This window comes from Poromitra crassiceps (genome assembly GCF_964638095.1).
Source record: "Poromitra crassiceps genome assembly, chromosome: 28".
NCBI lineage: Eukaryota > Metazoa > Chordata > Actinopteri > Beryciformes > Melamphaidae > Poromitra > Poromitra crassiceps.
The window spans coordinates 19,180,845-19,197,793 of record NC_139651.1 but is presented as its reverse complement, the minus strand read 5'-3'; the positions used below and the strand labels follow the sequence as shown (position 1 = coordinate 19,197,793).

Sequence of the window (16,949 nt, the reverse complement as noted above, 5' to 3'; positions counted from 1 at the left end):
ATTCTCCAATATGGAAAAGAGACTGGGCTGCTCCTCTGAAGTGGGCTTCAGGTTGGTGCCACTCTTCGCCCTTGAATGTGTCGTTTTATCCTCACTGGATAATGAATGAATTTGCTTAATAAGTTTCTGGATGTCTTCGTGTAATTTGATGGACTCGTCAGAAGTTCTCATGATGTAGGTTTGCGAGCACACCTGCTTCACATCACATACAATCCCTGTGGATCATACAAATACAAACAAGGAAATATTAGTAGGCTATAGAGGCTCACCATCAATATGACACTGTTGAGAAACTTTGTACATCTATTCTTGAAAAAATTAAATTGCTTAAAATTATAGGCTCAATGTGATGACAATAGCCTTGTATTAGCCAAATACAATATATTTCCCCCCTATTGTTTAGTCAGAATATACCGTGTATAATATATATAGTCTATGATATATATATATATATATATATATATATATATATATATATATATATATATATATATATATATAACCAAAACTATTGTCTCAGGGTTAAAGTTTGCAAATAAGCGATCCTTACTACTCATCATGAACACTCAAATTAGCATATAGGGCGGCTATATAGCCTACATGATTTATCAGATTCTGTTAATGCCATGGAAATGTTCATATCATTTCTAAATTACTATTTGTAATATGGGTCTGTGACTGTATGGCGTTGATTCAGACAAGTCCAAGTTAGAAATAACTCGTATTTTATAGGCTAATATACCCTAGAGGCTACTTACCAAAAAGGATGCAGATCAGGGAAATAGCCGGTGTCGACCACATGTTCTTGACTCTCCTGAATGTCGTTCCAGCAGCAAAAAAGCCTCAATAAAAGTGCGTTTTACTTATCCGGTTGATTCATTGCGCACAATCAGTTCAGGCAGAGGGACAGCGCTCAGAACCACTTTCATATTGGTGAAGTTTGGGACAGGCTGCCTAACTGCCTTCCTTCCCAACCTCTGCCGGGAAAACGCATCCAACGGTCAGATGACATCCAACATTGTCTGTCCGACGATCTCCCACTGTGACAGACTAGTCTCGACTCCCACTCTGTCACTGGTTTTCCTCTTTGCCAAATAGCCGATCCCACTTTACGCGCTGCTGTGAGCATCAACTCCAGTGTCCACCTGCAACACAACACCTGCTCTAAAGCAGCCGAATTAAGGCCACCGGCAAAAAAAAGCAGGAGGTGCGAAATGTGGGCTGTGAAACGCAGAACGGATTTCGCAAACAAGCACGGCCATGAGTCCTGAAATATTAATTGAGCGTGTTGATTAACTCCTCTCAGCGCTGCGTCTGAAACCTGAGCCGCCCCCCAACCGACAGCCAGACACCCGCCGGCTGGCAGACTGCTGCCTGCCGCCGCTTTAACATGACATCTGCTGAGAAGTGTGCCTATTCAGGGCTAATTAGGCTCAATAAAATGTAGTATTGTTACCGCAAGATCCTATCTTTATTAGGTGGTTTGTGAAGGATCTCAGAACAGCCACACAGTACTGATTTTGTTGTCCAGAGTCGCCTGACAGAATGAACATTCATCTGCACATCGACAATTAGCCTTAAATTGTAATCGTATTTTCCCATGCTTTGCTTTTACGGTTTTGTGCAATTTCCAAACTCACAAGTCATTGTAATTCCTAAGAGAAATGTGTCAAACTTACCCACATTTTCCAGACCTGCGCATGAACTCTGTGAACTTTGAATCAGCTTGAAATTGGGTTGAGAACATTTCAGGGGAAAAAGCAGTACAAATAATGACCATATTAAGTCACCATGCTTTTATAGCCTATATAAAAAAACATAGTGCACAAATGAGTGAAACTATTCTTAATTGAAACAATTTAAGAATATAGGCCCGAAATTCGGTTTATTTTTGTTAATTATGGGTGTGTAAACAGAACTGGACAGCAGCTTTTGAAAGAGGGCTGGGGAATAAAGGAATATCAATTCCTTTGTGACTATCTTGATTCATATTCTAATCAGAATGTCTCATTCGTCACAGTCAAGAAGACAGAAATGAAAACAAGGGGCATGCAAGAGGGTTTTAACTTTAAAACTTTCTTTCAGAAATTCATTGTAACTGTATGTACACTTTACAATAGCAAAAGATGTCTTCAAGCATTTTTAAATACATCTTCAGCACAAATAACAATTCCTGCAAGTCAAATGGCTTCACAGAGATTGAGGGGAAAAAAATAATTCATGAACACAGTCGCTCTCTTCTGCAGAAAAAAGTGCCATGATTAAAATTTAATTCAGGACTTTCCCACAAAGCAAGCTGTATTCTCTACATGCTAAGTTTAACAGTTCAGTGACATTGCGCTAAACTAAACATACAGACAGATATTTGTAAGAAAAAAAGGGGGGGGGGGGAACACTCCATCTGATGTAAAGTTAAATCTTCATTAATACATTTAAAAAGTAGATATGACATGCCTTTTGAAAACAAAAATACAAAAGATTTTCCTTACTTTAAGGATTTTTTTTTTTAACATGAAGCTGCATGTATTGTACAACACTCATTGTACAATAATCTGGTAATGCACATTAAAAAAAATGAGCTGGATTGAAAATAACCAAACACCTCCCACCAATCCTTCAAAAACAAGCCCTGACTGATGTTTCACAATCATCTGGAGTGGTAAACCGGCTGAGGACGTGAGCACACACTGTCTGCATAGGCTGCCTCTCACACCTCAGGCTGGTGAGGCTGCCTCTCACACCGCAGGCTGGTGAGGCTGCCTCTCACACCGCAGGCTGGTGAGGCTGCCTCTCACACACTGTCTGCATAGGCTGCCTCTCACACCGCAGGCTGGTGAGGCTGCCTCTCACACCGCAGGCTGGTGAGGCTGCCTCTCACACCGCAGGCTGGTGAGGCTGCCTCTCACACCGCAGGCTGGTGAGGCTGCCTCTCACACCGCAGGCTGGTGAGGCTGCCTCTCACACCGCAGGCTGGTGAGGCTGCCTCTCACACCGCAGGCTGGTGAGGCTTGCATACTTGGTGATGGCATGGCAGTTAGGAAGGTGAAACTGTGTGGGGGAGGGGGGCTACCATGGTGGAGTCTCAAGACATTTTTCATCTTCCTTTTGCCTCCTCAAAATCACATATATATTAATATATATATATATTAATATATATATATTTAAACAGAGGAAAAACTGATCCTCTTAAAATAATTAAGGTGGCAAGGAGAGAAGATACAGGGATATCAGACTTAAGACTTTACCCCCATGTATAATTTACATTCATAGTCTGGACATGTCTACTCATAACATTATGTCTGAATAAACAACATTGTGCCCTGTAACAATTACTTTAGTACAAACCAATTGTAGGTTCTGGAGGAGCTACTGGTTTCTGGTGAGAAAGGCAAGAGAGCAGGAGGGCATTGAACGACTTTGCAGAGCATCTCTTCAGCACAACCGGCAGAGTAGCAGGGGGAGGAAAACACACCCGACAAAATCTATTCATGGGGGCACAACTAAATGGAATCACAGTACAACTGCAACATACATATATATATATATATATATATATATATATATATATATATATATATATATATATATACTGCACACAGAGCAAAAGAATCCGGATTCTCTCTACATATCTGTATCTGCTCTCTGCTGAGCTTTGTGGCCTGATTGTCTCTTTCTATCTAAACACTGGGAGGGGAACGAGAGAGCATTGGAAATGCCACAGCGAGAGGAATCGTATGGCACCCATGCAGGCGACCCAGGCAGACCCAAACACACGTTTGCTAGAACTTCAAAACACAACTTGATCCTAACCGAACAGGACCTGAAATACAGTTCAACGATGAACATAAGAGCCAAAAGGCAAAATGGTTATGAGGAGACTAAAATAACTCCTGGTTGTTCTCAACTTTCTGAGGAACCGTTTCACGGTCAGGGGCGTAGAGGAGGGTAAAGGCGAGTAAACGCAGTTTACCCACCTGTTTGAAATGAGGCAGAGAGTTTAATCACCTATTTTCAGATCAATATCAATCAATGAGGGGAAACAGTTGGGATAGTTTACTCACCTCTGTATTTAGCCCTGTTCACGGTGGATTGGATAGAGTTGGGCCCATGACAGAAAACAGACTTCTGTGATGACGGCTCGTTGGATTTTAGTCTACACCTCCAAGAGTTTTAGGCTTGTAAGGAGACCAAGACTAAATTCACACTGCTTCCTATCGTTTGTTTTCACTAAATGAAAACATTTTGAAACACCAGAGAAGTAAAATGTCAATTTCGCAAAAGTGTGGAAGCCGAACCAGGGCAGAAACACATTCATATAGTTACCATTCTTAAAAGCAATGCTTTAAACTGCATTTAAAAAGGAAAAAAAATGCTTTTTAAAAGTACAGAGTAAAAATATAAAATCAAAGAGACAGGTAGAGGGGGCAGTCGGGATGTACAGCACAGTCGTGAGGCTGACTTGAAACAGTATATGTTGCTGGTACAGGGTCTTCTGGACACAGATCTCTACCCTGGGTAGATGCTGGTACAGGGTCTTCTGGACACAGATCTCTACCCTGGGTAGACTTCTGGTACAGGGTCTTCTGGACACAGATCTCTACCCTGGGTAGATGCTGGTACAGGGTCTTCTGGACACAGATCTCTACCCTGGGTAGACTTCTGGAGACACTGGCAGAGATGTGCTACATTACTCCAAATGCTACTGACATAGCCATCAAAAACACAGAATAACAAAAAAGAAACAGAGCTCTGATTTAGCCACAATACTTGATTAGGAGTAAAGACAATACCGATTACAAAAATGACAAATCAAATACTATTAAAAAAAAGAAAAGGTTAACTTTGACACATATCACTTTGAAAATGAATGAATGCCCTCAAACCTTTATGTCAAATTACAGCTAAGCAGATTTTCAATCCTATGATGTATTAATTAACAAGCCGTCCACAGTGAAACCCCCACATTGTTTTAAACCCATATGACCAAGAACAAAACAATATTTGAAGTCCTGGATTTCATTTCATTTGACTTAGTGGACTATCGCCCATTCTCAGGCTTAGGATAAACTTAAGATGACCTATTTTAAATATCAAATCTTACAAACAGAAGAAAAATAAAATACAATTCGAAAACACTATGAGTTTACAAAGAATGAAACACCAGTTTTACCAGAAAAAAACAGCCCAACAATAGAAACATGACTCAGCTACAGAGGAATGCATAATTATTTTAAAGGCTACAGATTTATAAATTTGACAAACACAAAATGTGTGTGTGTGTGTGTGGGGGGGGGGGGGGGGTAAACACACACATACAGATGATTTGACAGGCCAGTCATTCCTGTTGTAGTTGGTCTGTAGCCAGAGTGTGTCATTATGAATCAGTCTCAACAGCGCGAGCACCAGGGGGTTGGGTTTTCGCGACTAGGTCGGGGTCGGAGATCCTCTTTACCAGGTGGCATGTTCATATCCACTCAGCCAGCACCAAGACCTCTTTATCAGCATGGAGACTAAATCCAGCTCCACGACTTGAGTCAGTCAACAAAAAAGAGGAGTCTACCTGGGCTTGTCCATAGTATGCGATTTCATCTATACATGTGGAGATTTAGAAAATTTCACCCAGATCTTCCTTCAAAAACGTTTTTCTTTTGAAGTTGTCGCAGTTTTAAAAGCAACGCGGGTTAAAAAAATAAAGAGGAAAAAAGGCTAAAATTTTAACAGTAATGGCAAAATGTTATAGTTTGTAATCCGAAGAGGGGCTTTTTACACGCTCGTTCTTTTCAGTCTTTTTTCTTCTGTCGTCCCGTTAAAGAGTCCATAATATGGCTCAGTCAGGGGGCAACAGGTCGTGCAGGCGGAACCTGTTTTGAACGTGCGGGCGCACATCCTCGTTCTGAGAAGTCCAGCAGGCGTGAGAATCAACGGCAAGAGAGAAGGAGATTAGTGACCAAACTTTACCAAGGACTTGAAATGCTGAGATCTTACTTGATGTTAACATACATTGGCCGGGTTTCCCAAAAGCTTCTTAGTGCTAAGAAGCTTCTTAGACCCCTCCCGTGAAGCCTTAAGAAGGGTCTAAGAAGCTTCTTAGCGCTAAGACGCTTTTGGGAAACCCATCCATTGTCAATATGGCTAAGATCTTACTTAATAATAGCATTGATGTTTTACTGACCGCTACATCGTGACTACATTAGTGAGTAAACATCTTACCATCTCAACCAGCTTCTCCAGGAAAGGGACCAGCTTCAGCAACTCATTGTCATTCTTGTCCATAAACCAACTCTCTATGGGAATCCCATTGGAAAGCTGTTGGGGAAGGAAATTGTCAGTTGTGGCGACATAAGTAATTAACTGTCTAATATGTATATTTTCCCTCAATTTTTTTTATCTTCTAAAACATTTCTACCTTTGCCTGAGTTTGGTGACAACTAGGGCTGGGTTTCCTCAATGCTTCACAAGCCATGACTTATTGTTTCCTTATTTTTCCCCCCTGTTTGCTTTATTTCAGCATATAATAACAACTTTATTGAAATAAACTAAACTACCCTTCAACCTCAACACAAATTAATTTTGCCATCTGCTGGATAAAAGCGGTAACTTCTTTCCACCTCGTCTAATAAGCATAGACTAAAATGCACATTGGGGGAGAGAGAGAGAGAGAGAGGGGGGGGGGGCGCAATATGAAATATGAATGTCCCAGAGTGTTCATGTTTAGTTGAAGTGTTCACCTGATATGCAAAGGCTTGTGGTGAATTGTCAATGATGATGGTCTTTGACAGGTCTCTGCCTAAGATGTTCAGGTCCTTGATGTAGTTCCCCTGGACACAGACACAATGTTCCCGGAACAACCTGTGTCTATAGTTACAGTGAGGAGGAGGAGGAAGAAAAACACACGAGACAAACTCAAATCAATGAGCAGGTCTCCGGAATCAATAATTCAACAAAACCACAACACCGACACCTCTTTGTGGCTTAGTCAGCTTTTTTAAGCTCTTCCTCTTTTTCCACTCATGCTTGCACTGTCATGTGGTATGCACAGGTCATGTGCACAGGTCTTGTCATGTGGTATGCAGTGATACTCATGCTTGCACTGCCTTTGGAGTTTGTTTTGCGTAAATATGACTCGGTCACAAATAAGAATAAAAAAGCTCACCTCACGAGCTGCTTCTTAGGATCCAAAATGTTCAGCAGTTTGTCTGCATAGACCTTTTTAGAGGCTGTGAAGAGGATAATCTAGAGGGAAGGAAGGAGATAAACAGCATTAAACTACCGTAGTCAGATTTGACACTATTAAGTTTGATATAAGAACAATAGCAACAAGTTGCATTTACCTCATAGATTTGAGACATGCGTTCCAGGAACTCTCTGAAAAAGGGCCTCAGGCGCACATAGACCTTGAGAAGGAGACAGACCATTGGTAACCACACATTTCTCCCTAATATAAGGTTTACTGCACGTAACATCATTGTGGGTGAATGGAGCTAAAGCAAGGTGCATCTTGGGTAATGTAATATTAATTTGGGTTATGTTTTGTCATATTGGAGACATTCAGCAGTAATATGATCTTATACTGGCTGCAGGGCACATTTTGAGATGTTAGGATCAGTTACAGCAGGGATACTCAACTTGCTTCGCCCGGGGGCCACTTTTGCAAAGTGACAGGAGGCCAGGGGCCAGTTAATGTACACACATTAATAATATAAAATTTTCTGTAGTGGATTGTAGGTATTTGGGTCGTCAGCCAGAGTTTACTCTGACAATTTTGTGCACACAGGATAGGTTAAGTTAATACATATAAGTACCTGGGTGGTGAGCAGGTGGCGATATTTGAGAATTTAGCTGGAGCTCAGTCAAACTTGATAGTTTTCATTGTGAATTAGAAAATGGTCGGGGGACCACTCTGCACCCTAACATGGACCACTCTGCACCCTAACATGGACCACTCTGCACCCTAACATGGACCACTCTGCACCCTAACATGGGACCACTCTGCACCCTAACATGGACCACTCTGCACCCTAACATGGGCCACTCTGCACCCTAACATGGACCACTCTGCACCCTAACATGGACCACTCTGCACCCTAACATGGACCACTCTGCACCCTAACATGGACCACTCTGCACCCTAACATGGGACCACTCTGCACCCTAACATGGGCCACAAGTTGAGTATCACTGAGTTACACGATCCTGGTTGGGCTCCACACCATTTGACAAATGTGACTTTAGCCCCCTCTAGTGGCAACATGGAAAACCTAAAAATGGAGACACGAAATCCACCTGTGAGCCAGCATTTACCTGGTAAATTACATCCTGAAAGAGGACAGGGAAGGTAAGTGCTGCATCTTCCAGTTCATTTAAACTGCAGTGAACCAACGTCTCGTCCTGAATGAGCAGAAGGGAGCAACAGTTGGTAGAAGAAACAAATACGAGATCCTCTGTATGAAGTCTGATTTTAAATTACAACAGACTTGAAATCAACAAAAACACAAGGACAAACAAAATAGAAATCTTGTGATATGGAAGGAGCTGTGAGGGTAGACGTGTCTGTGGTAACTGACCAGGTCTAGGACCAGGGAGAACTCAGGAGTGCTGCGGGTCTTCAGAGGCAGGGCTGGCTTACGAGTCAGCTGCTCTTCTGTCAGCGGAGGGACATGCTTGATGAAGAAATACCTATGGATGAAAGCATCACACGTGCATTTTGTCCATTTTAAAAAGCTCGTCAAACCACATTATACTGAAATATGTTCTCACACAGATCCTATCAACAAAACCTCATGCAAGACGCATTGAATCTGAATCCAGTAGAATGACCCACCACTAAAGGGGAAATCCCGACGTTCAGGTTTTGATTGTTAGCACCCTTACACTAAATGCATAAGAGGTGCAGTTTAAAGTCGAGCTATTTTAGATCACATCCCTGGGTTTTCAGTGACGTCAACCTTATGCAGTCAATCAAACAGACTCTCAGAGAAGCCATAGAGACACTGCATGAAATAGGCCACGCCCATCACGGGAGAAATTGCTCCGTTCACTTCCATACACCAGCGTCATTTTCCTTGAATTAAACATAGCTAAAAGCTGTTGTGTGGTGGGCTGCGCACACAACACATGTAAAAAATCACCAGTTAAAGTTTTTTTGTACTCCCGAGCAAAACAAGGAAGCCATTGAGAATTGGCGAGAAGAAAAATGTGGATCTAGCTGTCAAGGAAGTTGGAGTGTTCATCTTCCGTATATATGACCTTTGTGTGCAACACGCGACCATGCACGTGACATAGGAGAATGCCAGGATTGGAGGGGGAGTTTCTGAATGATGACGTGCTCCGCAGTGTCTCTATGTCTGGCCTGACAGCCTGGTGTCGACAGTGGGAGGAGCCTCGTTCCTCAGGAAATGCATTTTCATTCCGGGCGAAAAAAGTACCGCTTTTGTCCACAGGCGTCACTACAATAAACACGAACCTAACCCGAGTGAAAGTTCCCTGTAGCTGCTTTAACTCTCCTGAAATCATTCAAATGAACAATAATACGATTATAAGGTGTATAAGGTCTTCGAATGTGGCTCGGCCGATCAGTACAAGAGACTGGAGCGATGAAGTTTATAACCAAAATGTTGTACTGACGGGTCAAACACTTCCCAGTCTTCCTCATAGGTGGCCTCTGCTGGTACTGCAGTGGGAGGAGCGTCCACATACGCCATCTCTGGACTGGAGCCTGGAGCTTGCACCACAACAAGGAGAGATTGATATGAAGAACAAAATGAGACTGGGCAACTCAAAATATCAAGATGGCAAATCAATTCTCACAGACTTGATTACTTACTAAGCCAATGTAACACACACAAAACATTTCAGGGACTCATTTCCTTTGCGGCACCATCTACCTGTGAGGGGTGGAAGGTCAGCATCAGCCTCTAGTTCTGCCTCCTCCGCCGTGGGCGGAGCCTCGGGGATGTGGGCGGGTCGCAGGGGCGGGAGCTGGGATGCACCCGAGTAGAGGTGAGTGGCAGGACACAGATCCTGCGTGGATGTGGCTGTGCTTGTAGGCGTCTCCACCACCTGCTCTATGTCCACCTGCTTGACCATCTCCTCTGCTTCCAACGCCTGGTCTGGAGGATCCGAGCCAGAAGAGGCTGGAACAAAATAAAATAAAAAATAAAGACAACATGCAGTAGAGCTGCTAACATGTCCCATCCTTTCCCGCTCATCAATATGCAAAGCTACATAGCAAGGTGCCCCAATCAGATCTACTCTATAGGGGGTACATGTGGTAAATATTAAGTTCTATCATGCATTGTTCTTGAGATGTGTTCACAAAAATGTGTCTAGACACAGACGCCACCAACAGACTGACTTCAGATTTAAAATGTGTCTAGACACAGACGCCACCAACAGACTGACTTCAGATTTAAAATGTGTCTAGACACAGACGCCACCAACAGACTGACTTCAGATTTAAAATGTGTACCATTTTTAGCTGGTGAGAAGAAGTTGAAGACGGGAGAGAAGATGGTCCCAAGTAGGGTAGTCCTGGGGGGGCTGGTGGGCAACTCAACAGCTGTTGTCTCCTCCAGGCTCCCATTGGGCTTCTCCTTACTCCTGTCATGATTGGTTGCCTCTGTAGGGAAGAGTTCACAGGGTTACACTTGGAGCCCAATGTAAAATAGAGACTAGTGGGGATGGCTATTGTTAGGATTTTATCGGTACCGATACTTATCGATACTACTCTCCATAATTTGGTGCAAAAAATAAAGACATGACATGGAAAAGATGTGAAGTTATTTTGTTATTATTATTATTATTAATTTTTTTTTTTTTGCAGAAATAATATATTCACCATTGTGAATATGGTATTTATTAAATCTAGGCCACCTATGTAATAGAAATGTGCAATTATTTTTGAAATTGGAGTCCTATTACAAGAGAAAACGGAGGAAGTGGCTGTAGTTCACTCTAAGGGGGAATCCTACTACAACAACCAGAATGCATTGCACTGGCCCGACTTTCCCTTCAGGGACAGAGCACATCAAACAGCACAACTAACATTGTTCAACTCGCTACCGCAGCTTCACCGGCTCGTATCCAAGGTACGTCCTATTGACTGGAACAGCAAACGTTTCCATTGCATGAGAAGCTGATGGGATGGTAACGCTTGTTCCAGGTATTAGTCGGTTCCCCTAGTGTTGCTAGGCAAACAAAGTTATCCCAGATGCCTGCGGCGTGCATTAAAATCGTATAATGCACACCTAGTCGTTGATTATCCCGTACTTAAACAGCCGACAACTTACCCTGTGCTGAGCGGCTGGATATCTTTTGCTGCAAGCTAACGCTAACATTACAGGTAGGTTAAAGATAACAACACCGTCTGTTGTTCTTCTGTATTCAGAGTTTGCAAAATCAACATAATATTCTTTCAGAAAACAAGTCAGCTTCACCAAAGCAGAGCAAAGTTTGTTGCAGAGCGACACATATCATTTTTGACTCCCGGCCGGCTGCAGGCATCTCTCTGGGGTCAAATGCTAGTTTGGAGCTGGTTTTCTTCCAGATATACTACTGATATTTTTAAGTATTTAGTAGTAGTCTGCTTTTTCCTGTCGCAAGCGTACTGTAGCATGATGGGACAGGAGGGTAAAAATGCAGTTAAGCAACGTCAAATGTAATTGCTTCCTGATGCTGGCAGCTGTGTCATCTCATTAGGGGGTTCGTCGAGACGCTTATTGACACTCCGGGATTGACCAATCAGGAAACGATACCAATTTAGAACCGGTGTACGTTAACGGTACCCATCCCTAAAGACGAGTGACTCAGACTCACGTCCATTGACAGAGCCTCTCCTGTTGATAGTCCTGCGGGGGGTGTTGGTGCCGGGGGGTGTGGAGGTGATCAGGTTGTTGTCCACATCACAGTGGAGGCGTGTCTTCTTGGCTGGGTTCTCCTGTTGCACCTGAAGGGGCCACAAGCAGAGCAAGACAAGATTTCAAAAGTCAATTTGGGGGACCTGAGAATTCTAACAGTCACTCCCATCCCTAAACTTAAGTGTGTTTGTGAGATGTTGCATGCATAGTTTATAGACAACAAGAGCACACAATAAATGATACGTTGTGGCCTCCATATTTTTTATGGGGTCGGAGGTCGGCCATGAAAACATTTTCAAGTGGGACCCGAGTTGGAAAAGGTTGGGAACCGCTGCTCTAATCCTAAACAGAAAGCCTGGATTGATCAAATGAGTTACACCTCTTCATAACGAGTTACACCTTCATAACGAGTTACACCTTCATAACGAGTGACACCTTCATAACGTAACGAGTGACACCTTCGTAACGACTGGCCGAGGATGGCTTTACCGATAATCAACCCACTTTTTATCATGAATAATCTCGGTAATATAAGCACATGCAGAGTGTTTACCTCCTCTCTCCGTTTTGCTCACGGAGATCTCCCATTTCCTCCTCTGGCAAAGTGCGCCGCTGTGGCGCGTTTTACGTCACAACGGAGCTGCAGAAGTTCTGCTGGAGAGGCAGAATCTGCTCTCTGAGGGCGGCTGCTATTGTTTCTTTGTATTTTTTGAAAGTATGCGCACATCCATGGAGAGCATTTAACGAGTCTTAATGGCTTGCAGCTGGCAGGGCGGAGTTTCTGCAGGAGGATTTTTCTCCATGAGGTAAACAGAGAGCCAAGGTAAACACTGCCCATGTGCTCATATTACCGAGATGATATATGATACAAAGTGGGTTGATTATCGGTAAAGCCAACCTTTAAAAAAAGAGGCAAGATTTAAAGATAGAAGAAGAAAAAGACAACAGCAGAACAAACATGAAACAAAACTCCAAATGTTCAATTGCTAAAAGGTTTTTTTCCAGGGACAGCTGACAGCTGACTGAGCGTGCACACTGTTTTCCAGCAACACCCTGCTTCATATTCATAGCTACACATTTAGACCTGGGAATTTCCCACTAAAAACATCATCTTCTGATGTTGGTGACTGAGCCGCTCCACTGGAAGAGCTGGGGGTTAAAGTGCCTTGCTCAAGGGCACTACAAGTAGTTGTTTATTGAGGGGAGATCATTACTTATTCACTTTCCCTAACCGACTCTGGGATTCAAAGCAGCCAATCAGCTTGCTTCACAAAACCTTTATATCCTGTAATTTCATCAGCTTCATTTGATTAATTGCCCTTGTTTGCTCTTCTCCTGACAGTAGCAGACAATCAGGCCACTTCTTTCAGATACAATCTCAATTAACATTGTATACAATCAAAAGCCTATCTGTGTTTATGGGCTAGTTGCAGCCAGGAACGGAGCCAAGGAGTTTGTTTGCTAAACCAGCATCCATTACACACTCAAAATCTGTGTAGCAAAATGTATTTCATAGTAAACAGCAAAACAATACATCCCCCCCCCCACACACACACACACACAGTTTGAGAGAGGAAATGTTCTTTCAGCTGACTTAGACTTTTCCACTAGTTACTACCTCCTGTCCCTGCACACCAACTCTGTGAGCCAGTGGCTAAAATTAGAACCAAGCCCGAGTTCTCAGACAAGCTGCAGCATTCCAGCAGACATTTGTAGAGAAACATGACACTCGCCACTGACAAACACTGGATTTACATCCGACACTGGGAGAACACAGCGCTAAAAAGAAGACATGGCTGACCAAAGGAACGCTTAGGTGAATTAATGTCAAACTAACACCCACGGGGAGTTGATGGAGGGCTTCTTCAGCTACAATACTCGTCTCCAAAAGACGACTTGAGTGGCAGCCATTGTTGAAGTGGCACAACAACACTCCGCCACCTTGTGAATTGAGGTGATCACAGACGTAGTTAAGTTACCTTAACAGCATTGCCTCTGATGAACTTCTTGATGGTGGAAAGCAAGCCCCTCCCACGGCTAGGAGGAGGAGGGTCCTCTTCTACTTCTGAGTGCCTCCGCTTGGTCCGGGACGAGCGGGCTGCCAGGCTGGGGTTCGACTGCTGAGACGCCTTACGCATTCTCAGCCTCATCGTTTTTTGCAGTCACATGTAAGGCTGTTGTAGGAAATAAGACGTAAGGAGCACGGGAGAGAAGAGAAGAAAATGTTACAATACAAACTGTACCAAAAAGTCAAGGAAGCAAATTTGGTGTTGGCGAGTTTTGACGCAAAACAACTACATACATACATGGACAAACTGGTTATTCTAAAGGCCTCAATTGTTTTAAAATGGCAAAGTTGGTGGTGTATATAGAGTAGACTAGGATGTGTAGTAGTGGGGCAATACTAGCACACAAATTGCCGCCAACATCTGGTTGCATTCAGGATCCCATTTCACTTACATCACAGTGGATCATGGCAGCCACAGCTGGTTTCAGTCCCATTTGTACACTCAAAAAGATCTACCCAACATCTTATTCTACACATTATAGAAAGACTCCCTGTAGTTACATGCAAGATCAGCGGTACATTTGAGACAACAAAAATACAACATCAGCGCTGACAAAGATTTTGGAATTTGGCTGAACTGAAGATATTATGTGAGAGAAATACACTGATCATTCCCCAGCAGAAAGGAAAGAACTGCTCAGTGCTGTTCTGGTGGTGCACGAACAGAAACAACTATTCACAGTAAGCGCAAATCTTCAGTGGAGCATACCAGCCCCTTATGCTTACGTAAGAACTGGCTGAAAATGTGTCTGGACATATCCAGGACCTGTCAGAATGAAAGCACAAACTCACAACTGCACCCTCTCAATCCACACAGAGACATCTCAGCTAGCATCTGCTTTACATTTCCACAGGGTGTATGTACCCCATGAAGCACAGGAGGTGTGCATGCTCCTGCTCAACCACAAACACACTTTTAAAGAGGCACCTAAAGTGCTAGAGTGAACAAACGTTAGCATCAAAGTAGTAGGCAGGCAGGAACAGGGTCTTGTTCAATGCATTAAAAATACACATCTTTGTGGTGAAGAGACCAAAAAACGGTAACAGTGGCAATAAAACTCCACTTCAGAGCTATTGCTAAATGATGCAAGTGTCAGTCCTCGTTAGGTTCAGTAATATTGTTGTCATCCTAACAAGTTATGTAACCGCTATTGCAACTAATGATATCTTCAGAGTGAGAGCTTCTGGTTTGCAATGTATGCTTTGCTAACATTTAGCATTAACATTTGGTGAGTTATAACTAACGTACAATTTCAAAGTAACATTCGTGGGTCTCTGTCAAAGTCGATACTTCCATGAAAGCAAGTCCAATGATGCAAACGCGAGGGGGGTAGTGATGCAAAAAAAAAAAAAGATACAAAAATATATCACACCTTGCGAAAGTTGTCATGACAGCTACATCTTTACCATGATGGAATATCCATCTTTCTTTGCAATCAGCAGCAACCAAGGATCATGCTGCACATAGCTAGGTACGAACAAGTGAGCGGGAAATGAGAACATGCATGCCAATACGAATACTAGCAAGCTAGCTAATGTTAGCCATGGCAAGACATCTGAGGGGGAACCAGGCCCTCTCGATCGAAAGCCTGTCGAGTTTCTCAAATTGACCAACGTTAACTGGCTTTAACTGTGGGTTCTAGCTTAGCACGGAATTAAATATGAGCTTAGCAGCATTACAACCTTAGCCAGCTGGCGCATCTAGCCAATTAATGCTACGATCGTGTTCATCACACTACGTTAACGTTTGTAAAAGCTGAAACATGAGCAGTTACGGTATTGCTTCACCGCGAGTTATATTTAACGTTAACCTCGATCAGTGCACCTTATACTAGTTAAAAGGCTAGCTAGCGCTAACGTTAAAGGAACTACGAGGAGTTGGTGATTTAGCGTTAACGTTAGCTGCCGGGAGTTGATGTAGCTTAGCTATGCAGCATCATGTGAACTAGCGGAATAACCCGTAACTCTCAGGCAGGATCAGAGTGGCATTTCATGTAGCGTTACTACATTACACTGACAAGTCAGCACGGGAACGACATGTTAGCAAACGTTCGCACGGGATTTGAGCCTAAGCTAGTTAGCAAAATAACAATGCTATTAAACGAAACCAGCGTAACGTTAACGGGAATTAGCAGGCTAACGTCGCACTGTAACGTTACTGAGCAGTTTGACTGTCTCGGATCAGTGACCAAGTTGACGTCAAGTCAACAAGGCTACCTGAACGTGATGTGAACCTCACGTCAGTTATTAATCAGATGCCCATTTTATCTGACAATCTTCATCGCTACCTAACGCTTAATGTTGCCGCTAACGGCGAGATTTCTGGACATGGCTGGGAGGGACATCGGTATTTGATGGAAAACGCCAGCTAACCTAGCAAAGTTGGAAAGTTATGGAATGCCAATGGATGTTAGCCTTAACGCTAGCCAAAATATTTGACGTTAAACTGGTTACTTACGGTAACTAACGCGAACATTAATTGTGCGTTCAAACACCAGATCATTTCAGTTGACTAACAATCTACTAACGTTACGTTCGTTATAATGGCACGCATAGTAATAACATCTCGTAGCAACAAGCTAAAATGAGCTAACGTTATTGACGAGCCAACCAAATATTCCGGGGATTAGCCAGGTCCGTCATAGGCCGTGATGTTTTAGCAGCTAGCATTAGCTTAGCAACTAGCATGAACAGTACCGAGCGTTCTTGCAAAACAGCTTCGGGCTAACAGATGTGCATAGAGGCAAGAAGGAAAATATTTATTCTGTCGTTAGCTAACGTAACATTACATCGACCGCACGCCGAAGACCTATTGGCACGAATAGCGTTAGTTACCCACTTACTTGACAGTGGTCCGCAGTATCTGAAGATAACGATTCAAGAGCGACAACCGCCACAACATAGGCAGCGGTTGTTTTCGTGATCTGATCCGACTTTCCCGTGTAGCTACTCAAGGGCCGTCTCCGAAATGACACTCCGTTGTGTTAGCAGGCGCCATTTCCCGCCTATGCTCACTCTCTCTCCCA

The 16,949-nt window shown here is 43.2% G+C and overlaps 1 protein-coding gene across 2 annotated transcripts; it reads right to left on the bottom strand.

The window, feature by feature from the left end:
• Window positions 1–1,922: 1,922 nt before the first annotated feature.
• Window positions 1,923–16,928, bottom strand: ctdspl2b (CTD (carboxy-terminal domain, RNA polymerase II, polypeptide A) small phosphatase like 2b). Of its 2 annotated transcripts, none has more exons than XM_083662383.1 (13): window positions 16,767–16,928; window positions 13,835–14,029; window positions 11,815–11,944; window positions 10,469–10,618; window positions 9,885–10,133; window positions 9,625–9,721; window positions 8,565–8,676; window positions 8,302–8,388; window positions 7,332–7,394; window positions 7,154–7,233; window positions 6,729–6,855; window positions 6,211–6,306; window positions 1,923–5,893 (listed from the first exon to the last, which is right to left on the bottom strand). In XM_083662383.1, the coding sequence occupies exons 2-13, from the start codon at window positions 14,003–14,005 to the stop codon at window positions 5,828–5,830; spliced, it is 1,428 nt and encodes a 475-aa protein (XP_083518509.1). In that variant the 5' UTR covers window positions 14,006–14,029; window positions 16,767–16,928; the 3' UTR covers window positions 1,923–5,827. The 2 variants fall into 2 exon arrangements, with proteins under 2 accessions (XP_083518509.1, XP_083518510.1); XM_083662384.1 differs by lacking the exon at window positions 16,767–16,928 and adding an exon at window positions 14,650–14,680.
• Window positions 16,929–16,949: the final 21 nt, after the last annotated feature.